Source organism: Nerophis ophidion, linkage group LG20, assembly GCF_033978795.1.
Source record: "Nerophis ophidion isolate RoL-2023_Sa linkage group LG20, RoL_Noph_v1.0, whole genome shotgun sequence".
In the NCBI taxonomy this organism is placed as follows: Eukaryota; Metazoa; Chordata; class Actinopteri; order Syngnathiformes; family Syngnathidae; genus Nerophis; species Nerophis ophidion.
This window is the reverse complement of record NC_084630.1, coordinates 33,966,705-33,994,507: the sequence shown is the minus strand read 5'-3', so window position 1 is coordinate 33,994,507 and position 27,803 is coordinate 33,966,705. Positions and strand designations below refer to the sequence as shown.

Sequence of the window (27,803 nt, the reverse complement as noted above, 5' to 3'; positions counted from 1 at the left end):
TATAAAGCACACTGTTTTTATTAAACATGCCTCACTGATTCGAGTATTTGGCGAGCGCCGTTTTGTCCTACTAATTTTGCCGGTCCTTGAACTCACCCTAGTTGGTTTTCATGTATAACTTTCTCCGACTTACTAAGACGTGTTTTATGTCGCTTCTTTTTCTGTCTCATTTTGTCCGCCAAACTTTTAACGTTGTGCATGAATGCACAAAGGTGAGTTTTGTTGATGTTATTGACTTGTGTGGAGTGCTAATCAGACATATTTGGTCACTGCATGACTGCGAGCTAATCGATGCTAACATGCTATTTAGGCTAGCTGTATGTACATATTGCATCATTATGCCTCATTTGTAGCTATATTTGAGCTCATTTAGTTTCATTTAACTCCTCATAATTCAATTCATATCTCATGACACACTATCTGTATGTAATATGGCTTTTAATTGTTTGCGGCTCCAGGCATATTTGTTTTTGTATTTTTGGTCCAATATGGCTCTTTCAACGTTATAGGTTGCCGACCCCTGCTATAGGCGCACAATTTATGGACAGGCAGTTAAAATATCATCATATAATACACAAAATACATTACAATACAATTCCTTAAAAGTATTTTCATCCTCATTCTAAGGCAGGGGTGTCAAACTCAAATACAGAGTGGGCCAAAATTTCAAACGGAACAAAGCCGCGGGCCAAGGTTGAACAAATGAACCCTTTAATTGGGACCCAAACAAGTTTTGCATTGAACATTGAACAAGCAAGGCTTACATAACTTTATAGTGACATGTAAAATCGAGCTTCAAATAATAATAATAAATTAAAAAATATCAATGGCTTTTCAAATGAAATTTAAATACAAATGTAATGCCTCTTTTCTATTTGCAGCCTTCTGAGGTAAATATCAAAATATATTATAGCGTCCCGAAATAGTTAGTGCTGCAAGGGCTTCTGGGTATTTGTTTTGTTGTGTGTATGTTATGTTACAGTGCAGATGTTCTACTGAAATGTGTTTGTCATTCTTGTTTGATGTGAGTTCACAGTGTGGCACATATTTGTAACAGTTGTAAAGTTGTTTATACGGCCACCCTCAGTGTGACCTGTATAGCTGTTGACCAAGTATGCCTTACATTCACTTATGTGTGTGTAATATCCGCATATATTATGCGAGTGGGCCTGCACGCTGTTTGTATGGAGGAAATGCGGACGTGACGACAGGTTGTAGAGAATGCTAAAGGCAGTGCCTTTAAGGCACGCCCTCAATATTGTTGTCCGGGTGAAAATCTGGGGAATGTTTGCCCGGGGAAATTTTGGGGAGGGGCACTGAACTTCGGGAGGATTGGCAAGTGTGAGAAATTGCGGTGTTACAGCAGCATCGCTGCTGTGTAATAACGGCGGGCCAGCTGTAATGTTAATTTGATATTGCCTCAAGGGCCAAATTAAATTACACGGCGGGCCAGAGTTGGACACCCATGTTCTAAGGCATTGACGCACTTTTAAGTAAGTGTCTGAGCAATAGGTGGCGCCATAACTCCTTCTTGAAACAAAAAAGGCAATTGAAACCCTTAAGAAAGTACTGTAATTTGGGGGAAGATTGGGACTTGATTTCCAGCCATACATTTTCTACCGCTTGTCCCTTACAGAGTTGCGTAATGGACTTGATTTTTTAAAATCAAATATATATATATTTTTTTTTAATGTACTATACTAAACACAATTTCTCTTTAGGAATAATACAATTGAAGATGACTGTCCATAATTGAACCATTCTTATTGAAAAAAACTTAATTAGAGTTTGGCCGTGCCAGCAATCTGAGGGTTCCTGGTTCAATCCCCACCTTCTACCAACTTTGTCTTTTGTTTCCTTGAGCAAGACACTTCACCCTTGCTCCTGATGGGTGGTGGTTAGGGACTGGCATAGCAGCTCCCGCCATCAGTGTATGAATGTGTGTGTGTGTGTGTGTGAATTGGTGAATGTGGAAATAGTGGAAGATGTCAAGTTTTGTGGTCACGCTCTGTTTGGTTTTGGACTCATTGTGCACCCATGTTTGTTTTGTCACCATGATAACTCATTTAGTTTCACCTGTTATGTGTTCACGACTCACGCTTCTGATTTGTTTGGACTCACGCACCTGTCTATCACTGCACCACTATTTAAGCCTGTAGTTGCCAGGCAGTCTGCCTGACGACATCACCCTCTACACAACCTTGTTATCCATGCTGATGATCCATGCTCTTTTTTTCGTTCCACGTAAGTTTTCGTTATTCATGCCATAGTTTGCAAGTTTTGTTTTATGTCCATAGTTTACGTTATAGTAATAGTTTTTGTTTTTATAGCCAGGTTTTGTACCTCCACTGAGAGCGCCTTTTGTATAGTACTTTTTGAGTAATTAATTAAAAGATGTCAGTACCTTCACACCATGTCCGGTCCAGTCGATTTGCACCACGGGAATACAAACCACACCAAAGTCCTAGTCTTGACAGAAGTGAAGTACATTTATATAGCGCTTTTCTCTAGTGACTCAAAGCACTTTTATACAGTGAAACCCAATATCTAAGTTACATTTAAACTAGTGTGGGTGGCACTGGGAGCAATTGGATAAAGTGTCTTGCCCAAGGACACAAAAGCAGTGACTTGGGCGGCGGAAGCGGGGATTGAACCTGGAACCCTCAAGTTGCTGGCACAGCCGCTCTACCAACCAAGCTATGCCGCCCCGTGAATAGTATCAAAGCGCTTTGAGCTCCTTAAAGGTCGAAGAGCGCTATACAAGTATAACCCATTTACCATTTTCCATATTATTACAGCTTTGCGGCAGGAGGGTCTGTTCAGGGTGAACGGCAACGTCCGCGCTGTGGAGGCCTTGAGACAGCGGCTGGAGAACGAAGAAGACGTGGACTTGAGCGACTCGGACATATGCACGGTGGCCAGCTTGCTTAAGAAGTACTTTAGGGACTTGCCTCAGGGCCTTGTGGACTCTGCCGTCCAAAAGGAGCTGATACTTCACTATCAAGGTACTTACACTTTACACATAGATCTCACTGCAAAAAGTCAGTGTTCAAAAACAAGAAAAATAATACAAAAGTTGGAGCATTTTACTTGAACTAAGCAAAATTATCTGCTAATAGAAAAAGAAAATTTGGCTTGTCAAGACTTTTCAAAACAAGAAAAATTAGCTAAACTCAATAAACCCCAGAATACCTTTAAAATAAGTATATTCTCACTAATAACAAGTGCACTTTTCTTGATTAGAAAAAACAAATATGTGACCTTTTTTCCTCAATATGTTGAAAAATAGTCTTTAATTAAGTAAATGTGAGTGCCATTATCTCAGGGGTGTCAAACTCAAATACAAAGTGGGCCAAAAATTAAAACTGAACAAAGCCGCGGGCCAAGGTTGAACAAATGAACCCTTTAATAGGGACCCAAACACGTTTTGCATTGAATATTGAACAAGCAAGGCTTATATAACTTTATAGTGACATGCAAATTCCAGTTTCAAATAATAGTAATAAAAAATATCAATGGCATATCAAATAAAATGTAAATAAAAAAATATTCCTCTTTTCTATTTGCAGCCTTTTGAGGTAAATATCAAAATAAACTTTTTCCACAGGCTGATAATCCATCCATCCATCCATCATCTTCCGCTTATCCGAGGTCGGGTCGCGGGGGCAACAGCCTAAGCAGGGAAACCCAGACTTCCCTCTCCCCAGCCACTTCGTCTAGCTCTTCCCGGGGGATCCCGAGGCGTTCCCAGGCCAGCCGGGAGACATAGTCTTCCCAACGTGTCCTGGGTCTTCCCCGTGGCCTCCTACCGGTTGGACGTGCCCTAAACACCTCCCTAGGGAGGCGTTCGGGTGGCATCCTGACCAGATGCCCGAACCACCTCATCTGGCTCCTCTCGATGTGAAGGAGCAGCGGCTTTACTTTGAGTTCCTCCCGGATGGCAGAGCTTCTCACCCTATCTCTAAGGGAGAGCCCCGCCACACGGCGGAGGAAACACATTTCGGCCGCTTGTACCCGTGATCTTATCCTTTCGGTCATGACCCAGAGCTCATGGCTGATAATAAATTTGAAAATAGCACAACAATAATGAATGAATCAAACATTCAAGCCTTGAAGTAGCAAGAGAAAGTGCAAGAATAAAACGTGAATTATTGCTCACTTTTCGACACTGATTTGCTTTAACACTGAATATGGAACAAGCAACGCTTATATAACTTAGTAGTGCAAAATCAACTTTCAAATAAACAAACAAAAAAACATCAATGGCATCCATCCATCCATTTTCTACCGCTTATTCCCTTTTTGGGGTCGCAGGGGGCGCTGGCGCCTATCTCAGCTACAATCGGGGTACACCCTGGACAAGTCGCCACCTCATCGCAGGGCCAACACAGATAGACAGACAACATTCACACTCACATTCACACACTAGGGCCAATTTAGTGTTGCCAATCAACCTATCCCCAGGTGCATGTCTTTGGAAGTGGGAGGAAGCCGGAGTACCCGGAGGGAACCCACGCATTCACGGGGAGAACATGCAAACTCCACACAGAAAGATCCCGAGCCTGGATTTGAACCCAGGACTGCAGGAACTTCGTATTGTGAGGCATACGCACTAACCCCTCTTCCACCGTGAAGCCCCAACATCAATAGATAGATAGATAGTACTTTATTTATTCCGTCAGGAGAGTTCCTTCAGGAAAATTACCATTTTCAGCACAATCCCATTCAAGATCAGACAAACATTACAGGGAGACAGAACAGGATCGCTGACTGGTCTGCCGGGGGGGGAAGAAAAAAATAGAAGATTAAAATAAAATTAAAAAATCGGTCTTAGCCTAGGCCCTGGAGTGGGGGTGCAGACTGAGGCCAAGGGGAAAAAAAACAAAACAACAATGGCATATTAAATGAAATTAAAATAAAGAATGTAATGCCTCTTTTTTTATTTTCAGCCTTCTGAGGTAAATATCAACATGAACTTGAAAGGGGCGGCATGGCGTAGTGGGTAGAGCAGCCGTGCCAGAAACCTGAGGGTTGCAGGTTCGCTTCCCACCTATTGACATCCAGATCGCTGCCGTTGTGTCCTTGGGCAGGACACTTCACCCTTTGCCCCCGGTGCCGCTCACACTGGTGAATAAATGATGAATGAATGATTGGTGGTGGTCGGAGGGGCCGTAGGCGCAAACTGGCAGCCACGCTTCCGTCAGTCTACCCCAGGGCAGCTGTGGCTACAGATGTAGCTTACCACCACCAGGTGTGAATGAATGATGGGTTCCCACTTCTCTGTGAGCGCTTTGAGTATCCAACAATAGAAAAGCGCGATATAAATCTAATCCATTATTATTATTATTATAACTTTTTCCACAGGCTAATACATAATAATAAGGTGGGCGGGGTTGGGGGGTGGGGTTTTGTAGTAGCGGGGGTGACGGGGTTGTGTATATTGTAGCGTCCCGGAAGAGTTAGTGCTGCAAGGGGTTCTGGGTATTTGTTCTGTTGTGTTCATGTTACGGTGCAGATGTGTTTGTCATTCTTGTTTGGTGTGGGTTCACACACCGTATTTGTAACAGTGTTAAATTTGTTTATACGCCCACCTTCAGTGTGACCTGTATGGCTGTTGACCAAGTATGCTTTGCATTCACTAATGTGTGTGTGAAAAGCCGCATATATTATGTGACTTGGCCGGCACGCTGATTATATGGAGTAAAAGAGGACGTGACGACAGGTTGTAGAGAACGCTAAAGGCTGTTCCTTTAAGGCACGCCCCCGATATTGTTATACGGGTGGAAATTGTAAGAAATTTGAGAGAATGGTTGCTCAGGGAGATTTTCGGGAGGGGCACTGAACTGCCGGAGTCTCCCGGGAAAATTGGGAGGGTTGGCAAGTATGAGTATTAGCGGTGAATGCGGTGTTGAAGCAGCACACCCGCTGTATAATCCTGGCGGGCCAGCTCTATTCAAATAACTATAACATATAGAACATGCTATACATTTACCAAACAATCCATCCCTCCCACTCGCTAAATCCCATGAAATCTTATACGTCTAGTCTCTTATGTGAATGAGCTAAATAATATTATTTGATATTTTACGGTAATGTGTTAATCATTTCACACATAAGTCGCTCCTGAGTATTAGTCGCACCCCCCGGTCAAACTATGAAAATAACTGCGACTTATAGTCCGAAAAATACGGTATGTATATATATATATATATATATATATATATATATTTATTTATTTATTTACAGCCCGGCCCCGGACCAATTTTTTTTTTTTTTATTGCAGTTTTGAAGAATTTATCTAAATGTGCATGAACTATTTCTGTTCAAAATTGTTTGAAATGTCACATGTTAAATGTTTAAGTATTAACTGTCAGTTTTCTTTACTGTGCCAACTGTACTACTATATAAGTACATATGTTATATTGTTTAATTGAAAATAAATGTATAATACCGACGGGCCAGCTCTAATGTTAATTTGATATTGCCTCAAGGGCCAAATGAAATTACACGACGGGCCAAATTTGGACCGCGGGCCTGAGTTTGACACCCATGCATTATCTTGACATAATGATATGCGCTCGGCATTACATTTCTGGCATTTTCCCATCGATAAAATGACAACATCGCGTGAAATGCGTGCTCTTTCAGTCTATTAGTGTGCAAGGATTATATACCGTATTTTTCGGAGTATAAGTTGCTCCGTAGTATAAGTCGCACCTTCGAAAATGCATAATAAAGAAGGAAAAAAACATATACAGTCAAGAAAATAAGTATTTGAACACTCTGCTATTTTGCAAGTTCTCCCACTTAGAAATCATGGAGGGGTCTAAAATGTTCATGGTAGGTACAGGTCCACTATATGAGAGATAACCTAAAAAGAAAAATCCAGAAATCACAATCTATGATTTTTTTAACAATTTATTTGTGTGATTAAGCTGGAAATAAGTATTTGAACGCCAACATTAATATTTGGTAGAGTAGCCTTTGTTTGCAATTACAGAGGTCTTCACCAGGTTTGCACAGACTGTAGGAGGGACTTTGGCCCACTCCTCCACAAAAATCTTGTGTTAATAATTTCACACATAAGTCGCTCCGGAGTATAAGTCGCACCCTATGAAAATAACTGCGACTTATAGTCCGAAAAATATGGTGTGTGTGTGTGTGTGTGTATATATATATATATATATATATATATATATATATATATATATATATATATATATATATATATATATATATTTATTTATTTATTTATTTACAGCCCGGCCCCTGACCAATTTTTAATTTTTATTGCAATTTTGAAGAATTTATCTAAATGTGCATGAACTATTTCTGTTCAGAATTGTTTGAAATGTCACATGTTAAATGTTTAAGTATTAACTGTCAGTTTTCTTTACTGTGCCAACTGTGCTACTATATAAGTACATATTTTATATTGTTTAATTGAAAATAAAACCGCAAAGTCCATTTGGCTGTCATCTGTTTTAATTATGAGACACAATTGTGTCAAAGTCATGATTTTTATTTCATGCTTGAAGTAAGAAATTATTACTTTAAAAAAGTAGTTTTATATTCGTGAGTGTTGATGACACAGCTTTGCAACAGTTGATACTCTAGTTTAAAGCATCTTTTACTCAATATAGGTCATAACATCTCTGCAACAAGCTGTAATATCTTACTGAGATTATTTAGGACCAAAACCCTTAAAACAAGTAAAACACTCTAACATAAAATCTGCTTAGTGAGAAGAATTATCTTATCAGACAGAAAATAAGCATATATCACCCTTATTTGAGATATTTAATCTTACTTAGATTTCAGCTTTTGCAGTGTAAATAGGCTGTATTGTAACTGGGGCTGTCAAAGTCAATGCAAATAATGCTATTTTTTTTATTAACGTTTGTGTAAGTGCGCATGTAAAAGAGTTTTAAAGTCCATTTTGTATAAATGTCTATTAATAAACAATTGCTGAAAGCCACTACTACCGACCACGCAGTCTGATAGTTTATATATCAATGATGAAATATTAACATTGCAACACATGCCAATACGGCCGCTTTAGTTTACTTAATTGCAATTTTAAATTTCCCGCGGAAGTATCATGCTAAAACGTCACGGTATTATGACGCGTGCGTGTGACGTCACGCATTGTAGAGTAAATTTTGTTCCAGCACCGTTCACAGCTATAAGTCGTCTCTTTTCATCGCATAATTCGACAGTATTCTGGACAACTGTGTTGCTGAATGTTTTGCATTTTGTTTAATTAATAATGGAGACGTCAAAGAAGAAAGATGTAGGTGGGAAGCGGTGTATTGCGGCCGCCTTTAGCAACACAAACACAGCCGGTGTTTCCTTGTTTACTTTCCTGAAAGATGACGGTGAAGCTTTACTATAGAACAGAGCGGTCAAGCGAACATGGTTCCCTACCACATGTCAACCGGCAGGTTTCGGTGAGAAAATGGTGGTAATAAGTCGGCCCTTACCGTAGACATGAGCGGAGAGCTTGCGTCGTTCCTCCTGCACCTGTTACAGAGGCAGCTGAGGACTCTCTTGCCTCCTCCCACCGGCCGCCCCCGACCGTCGGATGCTTCCACCAAGGAGGGAAAAAAATAATAATCTCAGCCCGGCCCCGACGGCTGCCTTCGCCTTGTTGAGAAACGTGGCTTCCCTCGGAGACACTGGCGGTCACCACACCCGTGGCCACACCCCTCCAACCTTCAGGTTGTCCAGGTACGACCATATAATCTCACTAAAAAACTAGTAACACAATAAGCAGATAAGGGATTTTCCAGAATTATCCTAGTAAATTTGTCTAATAACATCTGAATCGCTCTGCCGTCTAGTTTTTTTTGTATTTTTTTCTAGTCATTCACTCTCACTTTCCTCATCTACAAAACTTTCATCCTCGCTCAAATTAATGGGGAAATTGTCGCTTTCTCTGTCCGACTCGCTCTCGCTGCTGGTGTCCATGATTGTAAACAATGTGAGGAAGTGAGGAGCTCCACAACCCGTGACATCACGCGCACATCGTCTGCTACTTCCGGTACAGGCAGGGCTTTTTTATTAGCGACCAAAAGTTGCAAACTTAATCGTGGATGTTCTCTACTAAATCCTTTCAGCAAAAATATGGCAATATGGCGAAATGATCAAGTATGACACATAGAATGGACCTGCTATCCCCGTTTTTAAATAAGAAAATCTCATTTCAGTAGGCCTTTAAAGCAGTCACATTGTCCAGTCCCATGTTGATACTGTTAAAAACTTGAACACACTTAACAAAGTTAAAAAAATTCAATCTGTTATTTATAAGTAAACCACAGACAAAATGCGATTAATAGCGATTAATAGACCCCTAAGCAAGCACCCGTCCCACTTTTTAGTACACACAAACACGCAGACGCACATTCTGACCAAACGTGCGTCATAGTGTGTAGTGATTAGAAGCTATATGTGTTTATCCAACTCTGACCCCATTATGTTTTCCCCCCGGTAATAGTATCAACATATTTGTAGGCTCTTTGCGGCGCAAATACCTGCAGACTTCAGGAAGGAAGGAGCATTCTGTGCCAGCCAGCGAAACTTCAATTGCGCATAGGGTTTTATTTATGATGTCAGCTTTTATTGCACCTCATTTTTTTAAACCAAAATAGAAAAAAGAACATAGAAATCAATCAATCAATCAATGTTTATTTATACAGCCTAAATCACAAGTGTCTCAAAGGGCTGCACAAACCACAAACACATCCTCGTTAGGGACCACATAAGGGCAAGGAAAAACTCACCCCAGTGGGATGTTGGTGACAGTGACAATGATGACTATGAGAAACCTTGGAGAGGACCGCATTTGTGGGCAACCCCCCGCCCCAGGGGACCGACGAATGCAGTGGATTTTCGAGCGGATCTAACATGCTATTGTGAAAGTCCAGTCCATAGTGGATCTAACATAACCGTGAAAGTCAACATAGGTTACATTATTACCGTAGTTTCTTGACCATAGGGCGCACCGGATTATAAGGCGCGCTGTCGATGAGCGGGTCTAGTTAGGTGTATTTTCAAACAAAAGGCGCAGTAAAGGGGTCATATTATTTTTATTTTTTTTCTAAATGCAAAACATTACCTTGTGGTCTACGTCTGTGTTTTTCAACCTTTTTCTTCATTGGAAAAATGCAGAGGCACACCACTAGCAGAAAACATTTTAAAAAATGAAACTCGGCAGCTGATATTGACAGTAAAAAGTCGTTTTCGCAATTGTTGGATATGAATTTCAAACCATAACCAAGCATGCATCAATATAGCTCTTGTCTCAAAGTACCGTATTTTTCAGAGTATAAATCGCACCTGCCGAAAATGCATAATAAAGAAGGAAAAAAAACATATATGTCGCATTTTTCGGGGAAATCTATTTGATAAAACCCAACACCAATAATAGACATTTGAAAGGCAATTTAAAATAAATAAAGAATAGTGAACAACAGGCTGAATAAGTGTAGGTTATATGAGGCATAAATAAGCAACTGCTATGTTAACCTAACATATTATGGTAAGTCATTCAAATAACTATAACATATACAACATGCTATACCTTTACCAAACTATCTGTCACTCATAATCGATCAATTTAATGAAATCTTACACGTTTAGTCTCTTACGTGAATGAGCTAAATAATATTATTTGATATTTTACGGTAATGTGTTAATAATTTCACACATAAGTCGCTCCTGAGTATAAGTCGCACCCCCGGTCAAACTATGAAAAAAAAAAATGCGACTTATAGTCTGAAAAATACGGTAAGTGTACTGTCACTACCTGTCTCATCACTCCGTGACTTATTTTGAGTTTTTTGCTGTTTTGTGTAAAGGGAAGTGAATTATATTTATATAGCGCTTTTCTCAAGTGACTCAAAGCGCTTTTACAGAGTGAAACCCAATATTTAAGTTACAATACACATGATTACTTGTTAACAATGCACATCTTTAACTTGTAATTCGTCTTAAATGGTTCACGTGGTTATGTTTATTAGCAAATTTAACTCCTGTTGTGTTCCTGTTCGCCATGACGGTCATCGCTCAGAACTTACAATGAGGAATAAATAAAATTCCCAAAACACTACCAACACAGTTTCACCTTTAACATCAATTTAAATACTATTTACAGTCCATCATACAACTATAAAGCTACCTTTTCCTGTGTGTAGTGTTTTAGTTCCAAAAAAAAAAAACCAAAAAGTTTTATTTTGGTTTCATCTGACCACATGACATTCTCCCAATCCTCTGCTGTATCATCCATGTATCCATTTTGGTATAAACTCAACTCTTCGTGTTTGGAGGGAAGAAGAATACTGAGTCGCAATCCAAGAACACCACACCTACTGTGAAGCATGGGGGTGGGAACATCATGCTTTGGGGCTGTTTTTCTGCTAAGGGGACAGGACGATTGATCCGTGTTAAGGAAAGAATGCATGGGGCCATGTATCGTGAGATTTTCAGCCAAAACCTCCTTCCATCAGTGAGAGCTTTGAATGGTTGACCAAATACTTTACAAATAAATTCTTAAAAATTCCTACAATGTGAATTCCTGGATTTTTTTTCACATTCTGTCTCTCACAGTTGAAGTGTACCTATGATGAAAATTACAGACCTCTGTCATCATTTTAAGTGGGAGAACTTGCACAATCGCTGGCTGACTAAATACTTTTTTGCCCCACTGTATATATATATATATATATATATATATATATATATATATATATATATATATATTAGGGCTGGGCAACGATTAAAAAATTTAATCGACGTTAATCGCACTATTTCTCTGATTAATCACGATTAACTGCATTGTATACACAAAGCCCAATAATGAATTCAAAAGTAGTGTGTAGTGCACCTTTATTGGAATATTCTCCCACTTGAACAAAAGCGGCAAAACATTTGTTGTGCAAACATAATTTAAATCAGTCCTTGTTAAACAGTAGCAGTTAAATAGCATATTTTATGAAAATCAACTCAAAAAATGTAAATACAAACATTTAAGCTTATTGCCACTGCCAGGGTGTTTAAGTTATCCTGTTTGTTATGGAAAATAAATATAATCTACATACAAATCTCTGAGCCACAATCATAACATCTGAACAGGCAATTTCTGAGGTAACAGCAGAAACATTTTTTTTATCAGGGATCTTATGTTTAAAAAAACTATATTATAGGTAGTTGGCTGTTTTAGGGAATTTTTGATCAAATTATCCGTAGTAGCAATATTAATAATGTTGTGTTTATTCTGCGTAGTGCACTTAAAATAATTATGACCATATCTAGGAATTGATATGATGGGAATTTTCCGATTGTTTGCTTGGTGCTTTGATAAACTGAACGCATATACATGGTACTATATTGTGATGTTATGAGCCACGGAATAAAAGAACTACCCTACCCAGCATGCAACAGGAGTGACGAGCATGCGCGGTAGCCCGGTATAGGTTGTGTCGCCATGACGGCATCTTGTATGTTGTGATATGCACGCTCTGAAAGCAAACGTTAAGAACTCAGCCAACACTCCTCGTCTGCATTATTCATAAATAGACAGACAACACATATACTCCGCTGCTTCACAGGCCGCTGGATGTAGCCGGCAAAGTATTCCCATGCTAGCTAGCCGGTCTAGCAAGCACGCGTCATTCAGTCCAAAACGGCCCGATCTATCCACATCCAGAATTGTCTGGCGGTCGTAAGTGATCCCAGAGTGACCGCGCTGTAAGCCAGCCATGAAATTTGCAGAATTGTCCGGTATTTTTGCCAAATGTTCCATCTTGACCAAGAGCCCCTCGACGCCGGGCGACGCCATCTTGTTAAGAAAAGGCGTTAACAAAATAAAAGCATGTAAACAACATACGCAAATGTGCGATAAAATAATTGTTGGCGTTAATAGATGAGTTAACTCATAATTAATGCACTAATTTGCCCACCCCTAATATATATATATATATATATATATATATATATATATATATATATATATACATACATACACACACACACACACACTCAAATGGAGTAATCCTTTTTTTTTTTTTTTTTAAGCAGTACAATCACTAATTCGAACATTTAAAGTCAGGCTTATGGGGCGTGACCTACAGTTGTGATCAAAATTATTCAACCCCCACACAATTTTGGTGTTTTAGCAAGTTGGACATTTATTCTGTATTTTGTTTATAGTCATATCAAATAACGATGCGTTAAATAGACAAATGCAACTTGAATTACATTATATTTTGTAACAGTGTCATTTCTCTTAATATCTCATTGACAAAATTATTCAACCCCTTGAAGATCCTAACGCTTAAGAACAGAATTTGAATAAGGTTGAAAACACCTGTAGGTGTGATTAGAACCATAACGAGCAACACTTAAACTGATTGAAAAAGACTGTGACGCTCAGCTTCTTGTAGATGGTCAATGGTGTATTTGCAACATGGTGAATGAAGTCCAGGGAGTGGTCAAAGAAGTCAAGAGAGGAAGTATTTTCTCCTCATGAGAAAGGATATGGATATAAGAAAATAGCAAAGACATTACACATTCCAAGAGAGACAGTTGGGAGCATAATTCGCAAGTTTAAAGCTAAAGGCACAGTGGAAACACTACCTGGGCGTGGTAGAAAGAGGATGCTGTGTGCAACTGCTGTCCGGTATTTGAAGCGTACAGTGGTGAAAAACCCCCGGGTAATAGCTGAGGAACTACAACAGGACATTGCAGAGGGGGGAACGCAGGTTTCATCCCAGACAATAAGGCGCGCACTACGAGATGAAGGCCTCCATGCCAGAACTCCCAGGCGCACCCCCCTTCTGACTACCAGGCACAAGTAAAATAGACTCCAGTATGCCAAAAATCATCTGGATAAACCCCAAAGATTTTGGGAAACTGTTCTATTGAGTGATGAGACAAAAGTGGAACTCTTTGGGCCTATGAATCAACGTTATGTCTGGAGGAGAAAAAATTAAGCTTACAAAGAGAAGAACACCTTGCCTACTGTTAAGCATGGTGGGGGGGTCAATCATGCTCTTGGGCTGTTTCTCTGCCTCAGGTACCGGGAATCTCCAGCGCGTTCAAGGCATTATGAATTCTATTTCCTAGCAGGATATATTAGTTGCAAATGTCATGAAGTCAGTGAGGAAGCTGAGGCTTGGGAGACGTTGGACCTTCCAACAGGACAAGGGTCCCAAGCATACCTCCAAATCGACATCAGAGTGGTTGCAGAAGAAGGGCTGGAAGACTTTGGAGTGGCCTTCACAGTGGCCAGACCTAAATCCTCTAGAAAAGCTGTGGTGGGACTTGAAGAAGGCAGTTGCAGCACGCAAGCCCAAGAATATGAATGAACTGGAGGCCTTTGCCCAAGAGGAATGGGCTAAAATACCTGTAGATGCTTGCAAGAAGCTTGTGTATCACCTTTGAAGGATGTCATAACTGCCAAAGGCTGTTCTACTAAGTACTAAAGATGCATGGAACTAGGGGGTTGAATCATTTTGGCAATGAGATATTAAGAAAAATGTCCTTTTTTGCTATTTTGTAAAATACAGTGTTACAATTTAAGTTGCATTTGTCTATTTGACACATCTTTATTTGATATGACTATAAGCAAAATACGGAATAAATGTGTAACTTGCTAAAACACCAAAATTGTGTGGGGGTTGAATAATTTTGATCACAACTGTAATTGACCCAGTTTTCCAAGTATGAAGTAAAATTCTCCAATTTATATTTAATAAAGGCAGATGTGGCAGTTATCTTCTCCATTTTATATATGTCCATTGCGATTTCCATTCATTGCTTCAAAGTCGGGCTCTCCTGGGATATCCATTTTCTAGTATTGTTTTTTTTACAAGCCACCAGTAGGATATTCATTAAGTGTTTATCTTTCTTCAGCCAGTCCTGAGGTACATGTCCAAAATCAAGGTTTTACTTTCAAGGCGTACTTCATGTTTGAAAATGTCCGATAGAGCAGGGGTCACCAACTTTTTTGAAACCAAGAGCTACTTCTTGGGTACTGATTAATGCGAAGGGCTACCAGTTTGATACACACTTAAATAAATTGCCAGAAATAGCCAATTTGCTCAATTTACCTTTAACTCTATGTTACTATTAAAAATTAATGATATTTATCTTTGAAGAAACACTGATCATCTTAATGATTTCTCACAATAAATATATATATCCATCCATCCATCCATCCATCATCTTCCGCTTATCCGAGGTCGGGTCGCGGGGGCAGCAGCCTAAGCAGGGAAGCCCAGACTTCCCTTTCCCCAGCCACTTCGTCTAGCTCTTCCCGGGGGATCCCGAGGCGTTCCCAGGCCAGCCGGGAGACATAGTCTTCCCAACGTGTCCTGGGTCTTCCCCGTGGCCTCCTACCGGTTGGACGTGCCCTAAACACCTCCCTAGGGAGGCGTTCGGGTGGCATCCTGACCAGATGCCCGAACCACCTCATCTGGCTCCTCTCCATGTGGAGGAGCAGCGGCTTTACTTTGAGTTCCTCCCGGATGGCAGAGCTTCTCACCCTATCTCTAAGAGAGAGACCCGCCACACGGTGGAGGAAACTCATTTGGGCCGCTTGTACCCGTGATCTTATCCTTTCGGTCATGACCCAAAGCTCATGACCATAGGTGAGGATGGGAACATAGATCGACCGGTAAATTGAGAGAAACAGATAAATATCAATATGCAACACTTTATTTTTATATTTTCTCCAAGTGCACATTTTTCAAAATGAACATTTTCAAATGATCACTTCTAAGACAGTCTTTTGAAATCACAATATCCCATTTTAACTAGCCAGACACTAACATTTTTTAACAAATCATAAATTACTTTGCACCATGTTTGTACAAATAATAACTCCATCCATCCATTTCCTACCGCTTATTCCCTTTCGGGGTCGCGGGGGGCGCTGGCTACAATCGGGCAGAAGGCAGGGTACACCCTGGACAAGTCGCCACCTCATCGCAGGGCCAACACAGATAGACAGACAACATTCACACACTAGGGCCAATTTAGTGTTGCCAATCAACCTATCCCCAGGTGCATGTCTTTGGAAGTGGGAGGAAGCCCTCAAATAATAACTCTCAAATGTTTAAATAAATGGGCTTCACGGTGGCATAGCGGTTAGTGCGTCTGCCTCACAATACGGAGATCCTGCAGTCCTGGGTTCAAATCCAGGCTCGGGATCTTTCTGTGTGGAGTTTGCATGTTCTCCCCGTGACTGCGTGGGTTCCCTCCGGGTACTCCGGCTTCCTCCCACTTCCAAAGACCTACACCTGGGGATAGGTCTATTGGCAACACTAAATTGGCCCTAGTGTGTGAATGTTGTCTGTCTATCTGTGTTGGCCCTGCGATGAGGTGGTGACTTGTCCAGGGTGTACCCCGCCTTCCGCCCGATTGTAGCTGAGATAGGCGCCAGCGCCCCCCGCCACCCCAAAAGGGAATAAGCGGTAGAAAATGAATGGATGTTTAAATAAATCATGTCACACTTTGAACTGGACACCAAATCTGTTATCTGTTGCTTTGTCAGTTAGTGAGAAGCTGTTAACTAGTGTGTTGTACTCTGGTGTGTAACTTGACATTGCAACTTTGAGTGAGTCTTGCAGATGTGTTTTGTGTTTGTTCTTGATGAAGTTCATGTCAGAAAAGGCTGATTCAGAAAGATAAGTTGAACCAAACAAGCTTGCAACCTTCATAGCTGCTGCGCATACACCATTGTACTTTTCTGTGTCAACAAGGCACCAAAAGTTTGGTGCAGCCTGGCGGCCTTAAAATTTTAAATTGTCAGGAAAGAAGAGGAAGGAGTGCAGTGAATTATATTTATATAGCGCTTTTCTCTAGTGACTCAAAGCGCTTTACATAGTGAAACCCAATATCTAAGTTACATTTAAAGCAGTGTGGGTGGCACTGGGAGCAGGTGGGTAAAGTGTCTTGCCCAAGAACACAACGGCAGTGACTAGGATGGCGGAAGCGGGAATTGAACCTGCAACCCTCAAGTTGCTGGCACGGCCACTCTACCAACCGAGCTATACCGGAATTTAAAAGGTATATTTGTCTAAAAATCCTAAAATCATTTTTAAGGTTGTATTTTTTCTCTAAAATTGTCTTTCTGAAAGTTATAAGAAGCAAAATAAAATTAAAGCTGCAAGCAGCGTTGGTCGGGTCCGCCTTTGGCTGTTGCCGCTGTGTCCCGAGTCCCGATCTTAGTCAGACCTACATAGAAGTTTTTTATTCCATGTCTCTACGACATTTCTAACAGAAGTTACATGCAGTTATGTCTGTTTTTTTTCCTAGGGGGCGCTAAGCGCAATTTTGATTTTTGGGGTTTGGTTTTTTATTAGATCGCAGTTTTTGCCAGCCCTGATATGTGTGTAAAATTTGATGAGTTTTGAAGCATGTTAAGGGGGTGAAATTACAATTTAGCAATTCTGGATGTTGTTGATAAATGGCTTTCGGTCTGCATAACAGAGCTTTAACTTGCACTTTGAAGCATTTTAAGTGGGCCAAATTACAGCTCAAAGAGGCAAAAACGTCATTTTTTAGGAAAATTTGCGCAGGGGTTTTTTGAAGGCGCGTAAAATCAAAACCTGAGAACTTTTCAAAACTTAGATCTATACTTTTAATCAGAAGGGTTCAAACTCTCTCCTGTGCGAGTTTGAAGCCGAAACGCCAAACTCGCTCAGAGGAGATAACTTTTGAAAAAAGGTGACGGGTTTTCACAAAACTTTTATTTTGAAGGGGCAATTTTTAACTTCCTGTTGATTTTTGCCGAAGGATGTCAATTATCGAAATGTAGGTCTAAGTGAGACCTACATAGAAGTTTTTGTTTGGGCCGGCGTGGCGCAGTGGGAGAGTGGCCGTGCGCAACCCGAGGGTCACTGGTTCAAATCCCACCTGGAACCAACCTCGTCACGTCCGTTGTGTCCTGAGCAAGACACTTCACCCTTGCTCCTGATGGGTGCTGGTTGGCGCCTTGCATGGCAGCTCCCTCCATCAGTGTGTGAATGTGTGTGTGAATGGGTAAATGTGGAAGTAGTGTCAAAGCGCTTTGAGTACCTTGAAGGTAGAAAAGCGCTATACAAGTACAACCCATTTATTTATCATTTATGTCTTTCCGGCATTCCTACCGGAAGTTACAAGCAGTTTTGTCTGTTTTCTCTTCCTAGGAGCAGTTTTTTCTGTGTTTTATTTAAAAATTGCGCCATGGAGTCCTTTGCCATAGGCAGGGCGGACCCTAAAAATAAATGAATTTATTTAAACAAGTGAAGACCAAGTCTTTAATATATTTTCTTGGATTTTCAAATTCTATTTGAGTTTTGTCTCTCTTAGAATTAAAAATGTTGAGCAAAGCGAGACCAGCTTGCTAGTTCAGTTTCATTTTCAGTTTATTTTCAGTCTAACAAAAACATATTCAAACATAGATCACGATTCAAACATGAATAACATGACTGAAACAGGCAGAAGCAAAAAAGCTTATATGCCCAACATAACATTTTTTACATTCAATTAAGTTACCTTTTCTAATAATTCTGCAACACAAAAAGAAATATAGTCATTCAGCATCCACATTCAAGCTGCCCCCCAACAAACAATACAAAAATATGTACCTACACACATGCACTTTTTTGTAAAAAGATAAACATACATACCTTCTAAATACAACATTTAACCAAACAAACATAAATTTCTAGTTCACATAACTTTTTAAAATACATTGTGACATGTTCTTTTTGAAATTAAATACCGAGTCACTCATTTTTATTTCTTTACCAACAGAATTCCACAAATTAACACAGAGAACAGATAAACATCTACGTTTAACAACTAGTCTTGCTTTTGGCAAAATAAACTTAGATTCATCTCTTAGATTGTATTTGCTGGTCTGTAGAGAGAAGTATTTTTGAATTCCTTCTGGAAGAGTATTTATTTTTGCTTTGAACATTATCTGTGTTATTTTATAATAAACAATATCTTGAAATTTCATAAGTTTTGATTTAACAAATAATGGATGAGTATGGTCATAATATCCTGCTTTGTTTATTAGCCGTACAGCTTTTTTTTTTTGCAGCAAAACAATATCATTAGTTATGGTTTTAAAAGTGGTCCCCCAGAGTTCTACACAGTATGTCATGTATGGAAGTATCAAAGTATAATAAAGTGTTAACAAAGAATTATAATTAAGTAATTCTTTAGTTTTATACAAAACACCAAGTGTTTTTGATATTTTTGATTTTCTATAATTTACATGTTGTCTCCATGATAATTTATAATCAATTATAACTCCCAAAAACTTAGTATCAAAGACAAGCTCAATTTTATCCCCATCCATCCATTTTCTACCGCTTATTCCCTTTTGGGGTCGCGGGGGGCGCTGGCGCCTATCTCAGCTACAATCGGGCGGAAGGCGTGGTACACCCTGGACAAGTCGCCACCTCATCGCAGGGCCAACACAGATAGACAGACAACATTCACACTCACATTCACACACTAGGGCCAATTTAGTGTTGCCAATCAACCTATCCCCAGGTGCATGTCTTTGGAAGTGGGAGGAAGCCGGAGTACCCGGAGGGAACCCACGCATTCACGGGGAGAACATGCAAACTCCACACAGAAAGTTCCCGAGCCTGGATTTGAACCCAGGACTGCAGGAACTTCGTATTGTGAGGCAGACGCACTAATATCTCCATTTATTTTAATATTTACTTCATTAGATACCTCAGTTTTGGTACCAAATATCATCAATTTAGTTTTAGCAATATTAAGTGATGAAATTTAAAAAAATAGAGGCAGCTCACTGGTAAGCGCTGCTATTTGAGCTATTTTTACAACAGGCCAGCAGGCTACTCATCTGGTCCTTATGAGCACCACGTTGGTGACCCCTGCTATAGAGCTTGGGGTATCTGTTTCCAATAGTCCTTTATGACGGAGCAGTCCCAGAAAACATGGTAGTAGTTTGTATTTGAATTCCCACAATTCCTCTAACAGGCAGGGGAGTTATCATGGCGCCCACATTTGAAGTTAAACAAAGTGGCGTGCCACACCTGGTCTCTGGCCCTTGATTTTGACAAATGTAAGTTATCTGATGGTGCTCTATTGACAAAAATGAGTTCTAGATGCTCTGGCCCCTACCCCAAGTACTCATGCTATAAGCACCCAGCGGCTTCGAAAGCATCAGTTGCTGAGAATGAAGACACACTTTTAACCGTGTGTGTTTTTGCACGTGTGTCTGTAGAATGCGGCGACGACGGCTCCTGCTCAGACCTGAGGGACCTGCTGAAGCATCTTCCAGATGTGCACCACAGCCTGCTGCGTTACTTGTGTCACTTCCTCACAATGGTGGAGAGCAACCAAAAGGAGAACCGCATGACCGCACACAACCTGGCCACTGTGTTTGGGCCCAGCGTCTTCCAGTGAGTGTCCACCTCAGCCAAGGCTTTATTATCCATCGCATGCAAGTATGAGTGCTACCATCCAGGACAGACATTTTTCAATCCGGCCCACCGGACGTTCGACATTTTTTTTTAGACCTTTAACATCAAAACTGTAGCCGCCATTATGATACGTAGTGCTGTTTTTAAATGACCCTAACCCTTGAACTATACAAAGTATTTCAACGGTTGAAATCTGCACTTTTGAGAATTATAGGAGTTATTATGGTAATCTACGTCACAGCAGCTCAGAGCAGGAACAAAGCAGAGAGGTGCTGCAAAGAGAAATGGGCAGAACTGCCCAAAGATAGGTGTGCCGAGCTTGTGGCATCCAATTCAAAAAAACTTGAGGCTGTCAAAGGTGCATCAACAAAGTATTGAGCCGATGCTGTGAATACTTACCAACATTTCATTTTTTAGATTTTTAGTAGAGATGTCCATTTCTTCATTTCCGATTCAGATATCAACCGATACCGATACATACAGTCGTGGAATTAACACATTATTATGCCTGATTTTGTTGTGATGCCCAGCTGGATGCATTAAACTATTTAACAAGGTTTTCAAAATAAAGCAACTCAAGTTATGGAAAAAAATGCCAACATGGCACTGCCATATTTGTTATTGAAGTCACAAAGTGCATTATTTTTTTTATTTTTTTAACATGCCTCAAAAAACCACCTTGGAATTTGGGACATGCTCTCCCTGAGAAAGCATGAGAAGGTTGAGGTGGGCGGGGGGGTGTTTATTGTAGCATCCTGGAAGAGTTAGTGCTGCAAGGGGTTCTGAGTATTTGTTCTGTTGCGTTTATGTTGTGTTACGGTGCAGATGTTCTCCCGAAATGTGTTTGTCATGCTTGTTTGGTGTGGGTTCACAGTGTGGCGCATATTTGTAACAGTGCTAAAGTTGTTTATACGGCCATCCTCAGTGTGACCTGTATGGCTGTTGACCAAGTATGCCTTGCATTCACTTGTGTGTGTGAAAAGCAGTAGATATTATGTGATTGGGTCGGCCTCAAAACGGCAGTTTGGAATTTGGGACATGAGGATATTAAGGTGGGGGGGGGGTGTATATTGTAGCGTCCCGGAAGAGTTAGTGCTGCAAGGGTTTCTGGGTATTTGTTCTGCTGTGTGTATATTGTGTTACGGTGCGGATGTTCTCCCGAAATGTGTTTGTCATTCTTGTTTGGTGGGGGTTCACAGGGTGGCGCATATTTGTAACTGCGTTTGCGTTGTTCATACGGCCACCCTCAGTGTGACCTGTATGGCTGTTGACTAAGGTGTCAGGCTTGCCCCTGACAGTGTGGTTGTGTTAGTTTTTCCTCTGATTTGGTTGTATTTCCTGTCAGCGCTCTTGTTTTGGTCTTGTTTCCTGTTTGTCTCCCTGAGTGCTGTGTCTCCTCAGCTGTGGCAGATTGGCACCTTGCCACACCCGGTGTCAATCAGCCATCTACTATTTTTTAGTTGCGTTCCCCTCAAGTCAGTGCTGGATTATTGTCACTACTACCTGTCAGTCATTAATGCTGATCATTATAACTGTGTCTACTTCTGTTCACTCTGCTCTTGTCTTAGTTCCATCGTGTCACAGTAAGTGTTTTTGTTTCTAGTCCACAGTTAGCCTTTGTGCTAGTTTTTTGTTCATAGCCAAGTTTGTTCTCCGCCTTGTGCGCGCCTTTTGCTTGTACCCTTTTGTTTGTTCTTGTTTGTTCTGTATTTTGGGGTTCGTCAACAACAACATGTGACACAAGGTTTATTGGCGCTCTCTACTTCTCCCTACATTCGTGTACACAGCGGCGTTTTGAAAAGTAATGCATTTTACTTTTTGAAACCGATACCGATATTACATTTTAAAGCATTCATCGGCCAATAATATCGGTAGTCCGATATTATCGGACATCTCAAATTTTTTGTTTTGATACATTTTGAAAAATGTTTAAAAAAACAATTCATATTGTCATTGTGGGGTATTGTCTGTGGAATTTTGAGGACAAAAACTGATTTAATCCATTTTAAATAAAGCTGTAGCATAAGAAAATGTGGTAAAAGTGAAGCACGATGAATAGTATTTTATGTTGTGTTGTTAAAATTAGTGTTGCATAATAAATCATATTTAAACGTTGGTAAAACTTACATTGCCTTCATTATAAGACTTACACGCGGCTTTTCATTTTTTGCGGCTCCAGACAGATTTGTTTTTTTGTATTTTGGGTTGCCGACCCTTGCCCTAAAAATCAGGGGTCACCAACGCGGTGCCCGCGGGCACCAGGTAGCCCGTAAGGACCAGATGAGTCGCCTGCTGGCCTGTTCTAAAAATAGCTCAAATAGCAGCACTTACCAGTGAGCTGCCTCTATTTTTTAAAATTGTATTTATTTACTAGCAAGCTGGTCTCGCTTTGCTCGACATTTTTAATTCTAAGAGAGACAAAACTCGAATAGAATTTGAAAATCCAAGAAGATATTTTTAAAGACTTGGTCTTCATTTGTTTAAATAAATTCATTTATTTTTTTACTTTGCTTCTTATAACTCTCAGAAAGACAATTTTAGAGAAAAAATACAACCTTAAAAATGATTTTAGGATTTTTAAACACATATACCTCTTTACCTTTTTAAATTCCTTCCTCTTCTTTCCTGACAATTTAAATCAATGTGCAGGTAAAACATTTTTTTTTATTGTAAAGAATAATAAATACATTTTAATTTGATTCTTCATTTTAGTTTCGGTTTTTCCGACGAAGAATATTTGTGAAATATTTCTTCAAACTTATTGTGATTAAAATTCAAAAAACTTATTCTGTCAAATCTAGAAAATCTGTAGAATCAAATTTGAATCTTATTTCAAAGTCTTTTGAATTTCTCTTAAAATTTTTGTTCTGGAAAATCTAGAAGAAATAATGATTTGTCTTAGTTAGAAATATAGCTTGGTCCAATTTGTTATATGTTCTAACAAAGTGCAGATTGGATTTTAACCTATTTAAAACATGTCATCAAAATTCTAAAATTAATCTTAATCAGGAAAAATTACTAATGAAGTTCCGTAAATTCTTGTGTTAATTTTTTCAAAAAGATTCAAATTAGCTAGTTTTTCCTTTTCCTTTTTTCGGTTGAATTTTTAATTTTAAAGAGTTGAAATTTTTTCCCCCTGTTTTCTCCTCTTTTAAACCGTTCAGTTAAGTGTTTTTTCATCATTTATCCTCGACAAAAAACCTTCCGTAAATGGAAAAAAAATGTACGACGGAATGACAGACAGAAATACCAATTTTTTTATATATATAGATTTATTTATTAAAGGCTAATTGAGCAAATTGGCTACTTCTGGGAATTTATTTAAGTGTGTATCAAACTGGTAGCCATTTGCATTAATCAGTACCCAAGAAGTAGCTCTTGGTTTCAAAAAGGTTGGTGACCCCTGCCCTAAATCATACTTGATGATATTGTTTTTACATTATCACTGCTTAGTGCTTAGTCCCCATTTGAGGTATCGAGACATATTGATACACAAAAACATCATGATTAGGAGTCTTAACGTCATCTTATGAATGTTAAAGTTGCAACAACAAACAAGTGTGACACACAATACCAGCAGGGTGTGTCCTCGCTCAATGAACACATGAATAAATAATTATGTGAGCGCTGGCCTATTCATTAGAATCCCACTCGGGTTTCCCTCCGCGTGCTCCACTAATAAACTCTGCGGGATAATCTTTCATTTTGTTCAAAACTGTTCATGTTGTATAATTGCAAGTACGGTAACAATTTTCATTCATGCACATTTTACAAAATAAAAACCTTTTGTTTTCTAGCGTGGCTGCCAGGATCGAAGCCTTGAACGATCAGAATATCTGCAACAAGATCCTGGTGCGGCTCATCCAGAACCACGACAGCATATTTGAGATGGACAACAAAGAAGAAGAAGAAGAAGAAGAGAAACTGGCAGATGTCGTTCTGGTCAAGGTGTGCAACAGATGTTACTTTTTAAACATGTATAACCGCTCACATCATGACTATCCTAAGCGGCATGAGCTTCTCCGCCTCTCTCTGACCTGTGACACCACCGGCTCGTTTGCCCAGTAGGACGGCGGCGAATTGATAGCCGTTTATATAACTTGAGGCTAAATTTGATGCACCTCGTATTGATCACGGGCTGCTGCTGTAAAGATCGACACAGGTGGCCCCTCGTCTCCGCTATGATGATTTGTGTCCGCCTCCCTGCAGCGTGTCCCTTATTGAGCGGCTCGTTTGGTCGATAGCGAGTAACAAAACACAACCCTTTTCTGTGCCACTTATCCTTCACAAGCCAAGGCGCACATTTGTAGCATTTAGGGCCATTTCTGGGGGAAAATAGGCCTCTAAAGTCTCACAAAAGTCTGGACTTACGTTATATATGTATGACATCAGATGGGATGTCAGTATGTTAATAATGAATTAGTGGAATATATTTTTTAGATATTACCAGTACATTAATGTGCATTGTCTCTTATAACACCAGGGGTAAACAAATTTGGCCTGAGGCGGAAGGCCGACTATTTACATATATAATATATATAATATGTATGTCTGTGTGTGTATATGTATATATATATATATATATATATACACACACACACACACACACAAACATGTGTGTATGTATGTCTGTGTTTATTTATATATATTATATATATATATGTATGTATAAAATATATACAGTGTGTATCTGTATATGTGTATATTTATGTATGTGTGTGTATATGTATGCATGTGCGTGTATATATATATTTATATTATATACACATACACACATTTATAAACATATATATACATATTTATACACACACATGTATATATGCATATCGGTGTGTGTGTGTGTGTGTGTGTGTAATATATATATATATGTGTATATATATATATATATATATATATACACACATACACATTATATACATATATACTCATATATATATATATATATATATATATATATTTATACACATACATGTGTGTGTGTGTGTGTATATATATATATATATATATATACATATCGTGTGTATGTATATACACGCTATACATATATATAAAAAAATCTGATGATTGAGGGAACACCTCATGAAAGAGTTCTGTAGAGATGAAGTAGTCTTGGGATTTTTCACACACACACACACATATATATATATATATATATATATATATATATATATATTGTGACGTCTCGGTGGCATTGTGGTGACGAGTTGTTCTCTCGTGGGTGCAGCGGAAGATGGAACACAGCGTGAGGGTAGGGATAAGAATTTATTTATATAATAAAACAAACTAAGAACAAAAACACTTGCAGAAAGGCACTAACCAAAAACCAACAGAACTAGCTTGGGAGCTAGAAAGAACAAAAGGGGCTAGCGTGGAAGCTAGGGACATAAAATAACAAAATAGCATATATGCTAACAAGTATACAAAAATAGATTTACCACAATGTTGGAAGAGCGGCGTCAGCTGTTGCGTGTAGCAAGCAAGAGTCCAAGACTGAATGTCAAACAGAGGCGGGCATATATAGGGAGATACATAATCAAGGGCAGGTGCGCGTGATCAAAGCAGAGACAGGTGACACTAAATGGGCAACTATGACAACGAAAACAAAACCAGGAAGTGCCACAAAGAACTGAGGAAGACAAATACTAGACAGAATTAGATAAACAGAACCAAAACCAGAATATGCCATGATCCAAGACGTGGATCATGACATATGTATATATATATATATATATATATATATATATATATATATATATATATATATGAAAATTGGAGTCATTTGGATTTCTTTATGGTGCTTGGACATTTTTTTTATAATATCCACAAAGTTCAGTGAGTAGGTTGTGTTATGTGTTGACTTTTTGTATTGGTTGGATTTAGTGTTTTGCGTCATGACTAGGATAGGTTGTTTGGATTGGGTCATATCAGTTAATGCTGTGCTGTGTACTCTTCATGGTGTACTTCACCATTGTCATTGACCTGATTTACTCCTGTTGGCCGAATGTGTAACAGTCGGATTGCTAAAATCCCTAACGAGACGGATTCATTTATAAACTCATGACCTTTTGCGGGCTAAACTGAAGAAGCCGGCCAGGGGCCGTAGTTTGGACACCCCTGGCTTATACAGTATAATTTTCAATTTGTGACAATGGATTGGTTTTAGCAATTTTTTAATGGACAGAATGTTTCTAAGTATAGAACATTTGCGATGGTATACACATTCACTGTCCTGCTTGCTCAGTAGCATATGGCTGAAACAATTATATTAAAGCAACAAGATTGAAGCCAGCAAAAATGAGCATAAATCAGGACAATTCAAGCAGTAGGTGCAAGCACCCTTTCTGCATACAAACCTTGTTTCCACCTGAGTTGGAAAAATGTGTTAGATGTAAATATTAACAGAATACAATGATTTGCAAATCATTTTCAACCCATATTCAGTTGAATGCAAAGACAACATATTGATGTTCAAACTCATAAACTTAATTTTTTTTGCAAATAATCATTAACTTAGAATTTCATGGCTGCAAAACGTGCCAAAGTAGTTGGGAAAGGGCATGTTCACCACTGTGTTACATCACCTTTTCTTTTAACAACACTCAATAAACGATTGGGAACTGAGGAAACTAATTGTTGAAGCTTTGAAAGTGGAATTTTTCCCCATTCTTGTTTTATGTAAGGCTTCAGTCGTTCAACAGTCCGGGGTCTTGTTGTCGTATTTTACGCTTCATAATGCGCCACACATTTTCGAATGGAGACAAATCTGGACTGCAGGCGGGCCAGGAAAGTACCCGCACTCTTTTTTTAAGAAGCCAAGCTGTTGTAACACGTGCTGAATGTGGCTTGGCATTGTCTTGCTGAAATAAGCAGGGGTGTCCATGACAAAGACAGCGCTTAGATGGCAGCATATAAATGATAAATGGGTTGTACTTGTATAGTGCTTTTCTACCTTGAAAGTACTCAAAGCGCTTTGACACTACTTCCACATTTACCCATTCACACACTGATGGAGAGAGCTGCCATGCAAGGCGCTTATCCAGCACCCATCAGGAGCAAGGGTGAAGTGTATTGCTCAGGACACAACGGACGTGACGAGGTTGGTACTAGGTGGGATTTGAACCAGGGACGCTCGGGTTGCGCACGGCCACTCTCCCACTGCGCCACGCCGTCCCTATGTTGTTCCAAAACCTGCATGTACCTTTCAGCATGAATGGTGCCTTCACAGATGTGTAAGTCACCCATGCCTTGGGCACTAATGCACCCCCATACCATCACACATGCTGGCTTTTCAACTTTGCGTCGATAACAGTCTGGATGGTTCGCTTCCCCTTTGGTCCGGATGACACG

At 39.7% G+C, this 27,803-nt stretch overlaps 1 protein-coding gene across 5 annotated transcripts in view; it reads left to right on the top strand.

The window, feature by feature from the left end:
• The window catches only part of fam13a (family with sequence similarity 13 member A), a 230,842-nt gene that overhangs the window by 43,776 nt on the left and 159,263 nt on the right, over positions 1-27,803 (top strand). For all 5 annotated transcript variants that reach the window (XM_061881057.1, XM_061881052.1, XM_061881051.1 and 2 more), the window contains exons 3-5: positions 2,799-3,005; positions 20,258-20,435; positions 24,254-24,404. In XM_061881057.1, the coding sequence (XP_061737041.1) occupies positions 2,799-3,005; positions 20,258-20,435; positions 24,254-24,404 (536 nt within the window). The remainder of the gene's footprint in view (positions 1-2,798; positions 3,006-20,257; positions 20,436-24,253; positions 24,405-27,803) is intronic.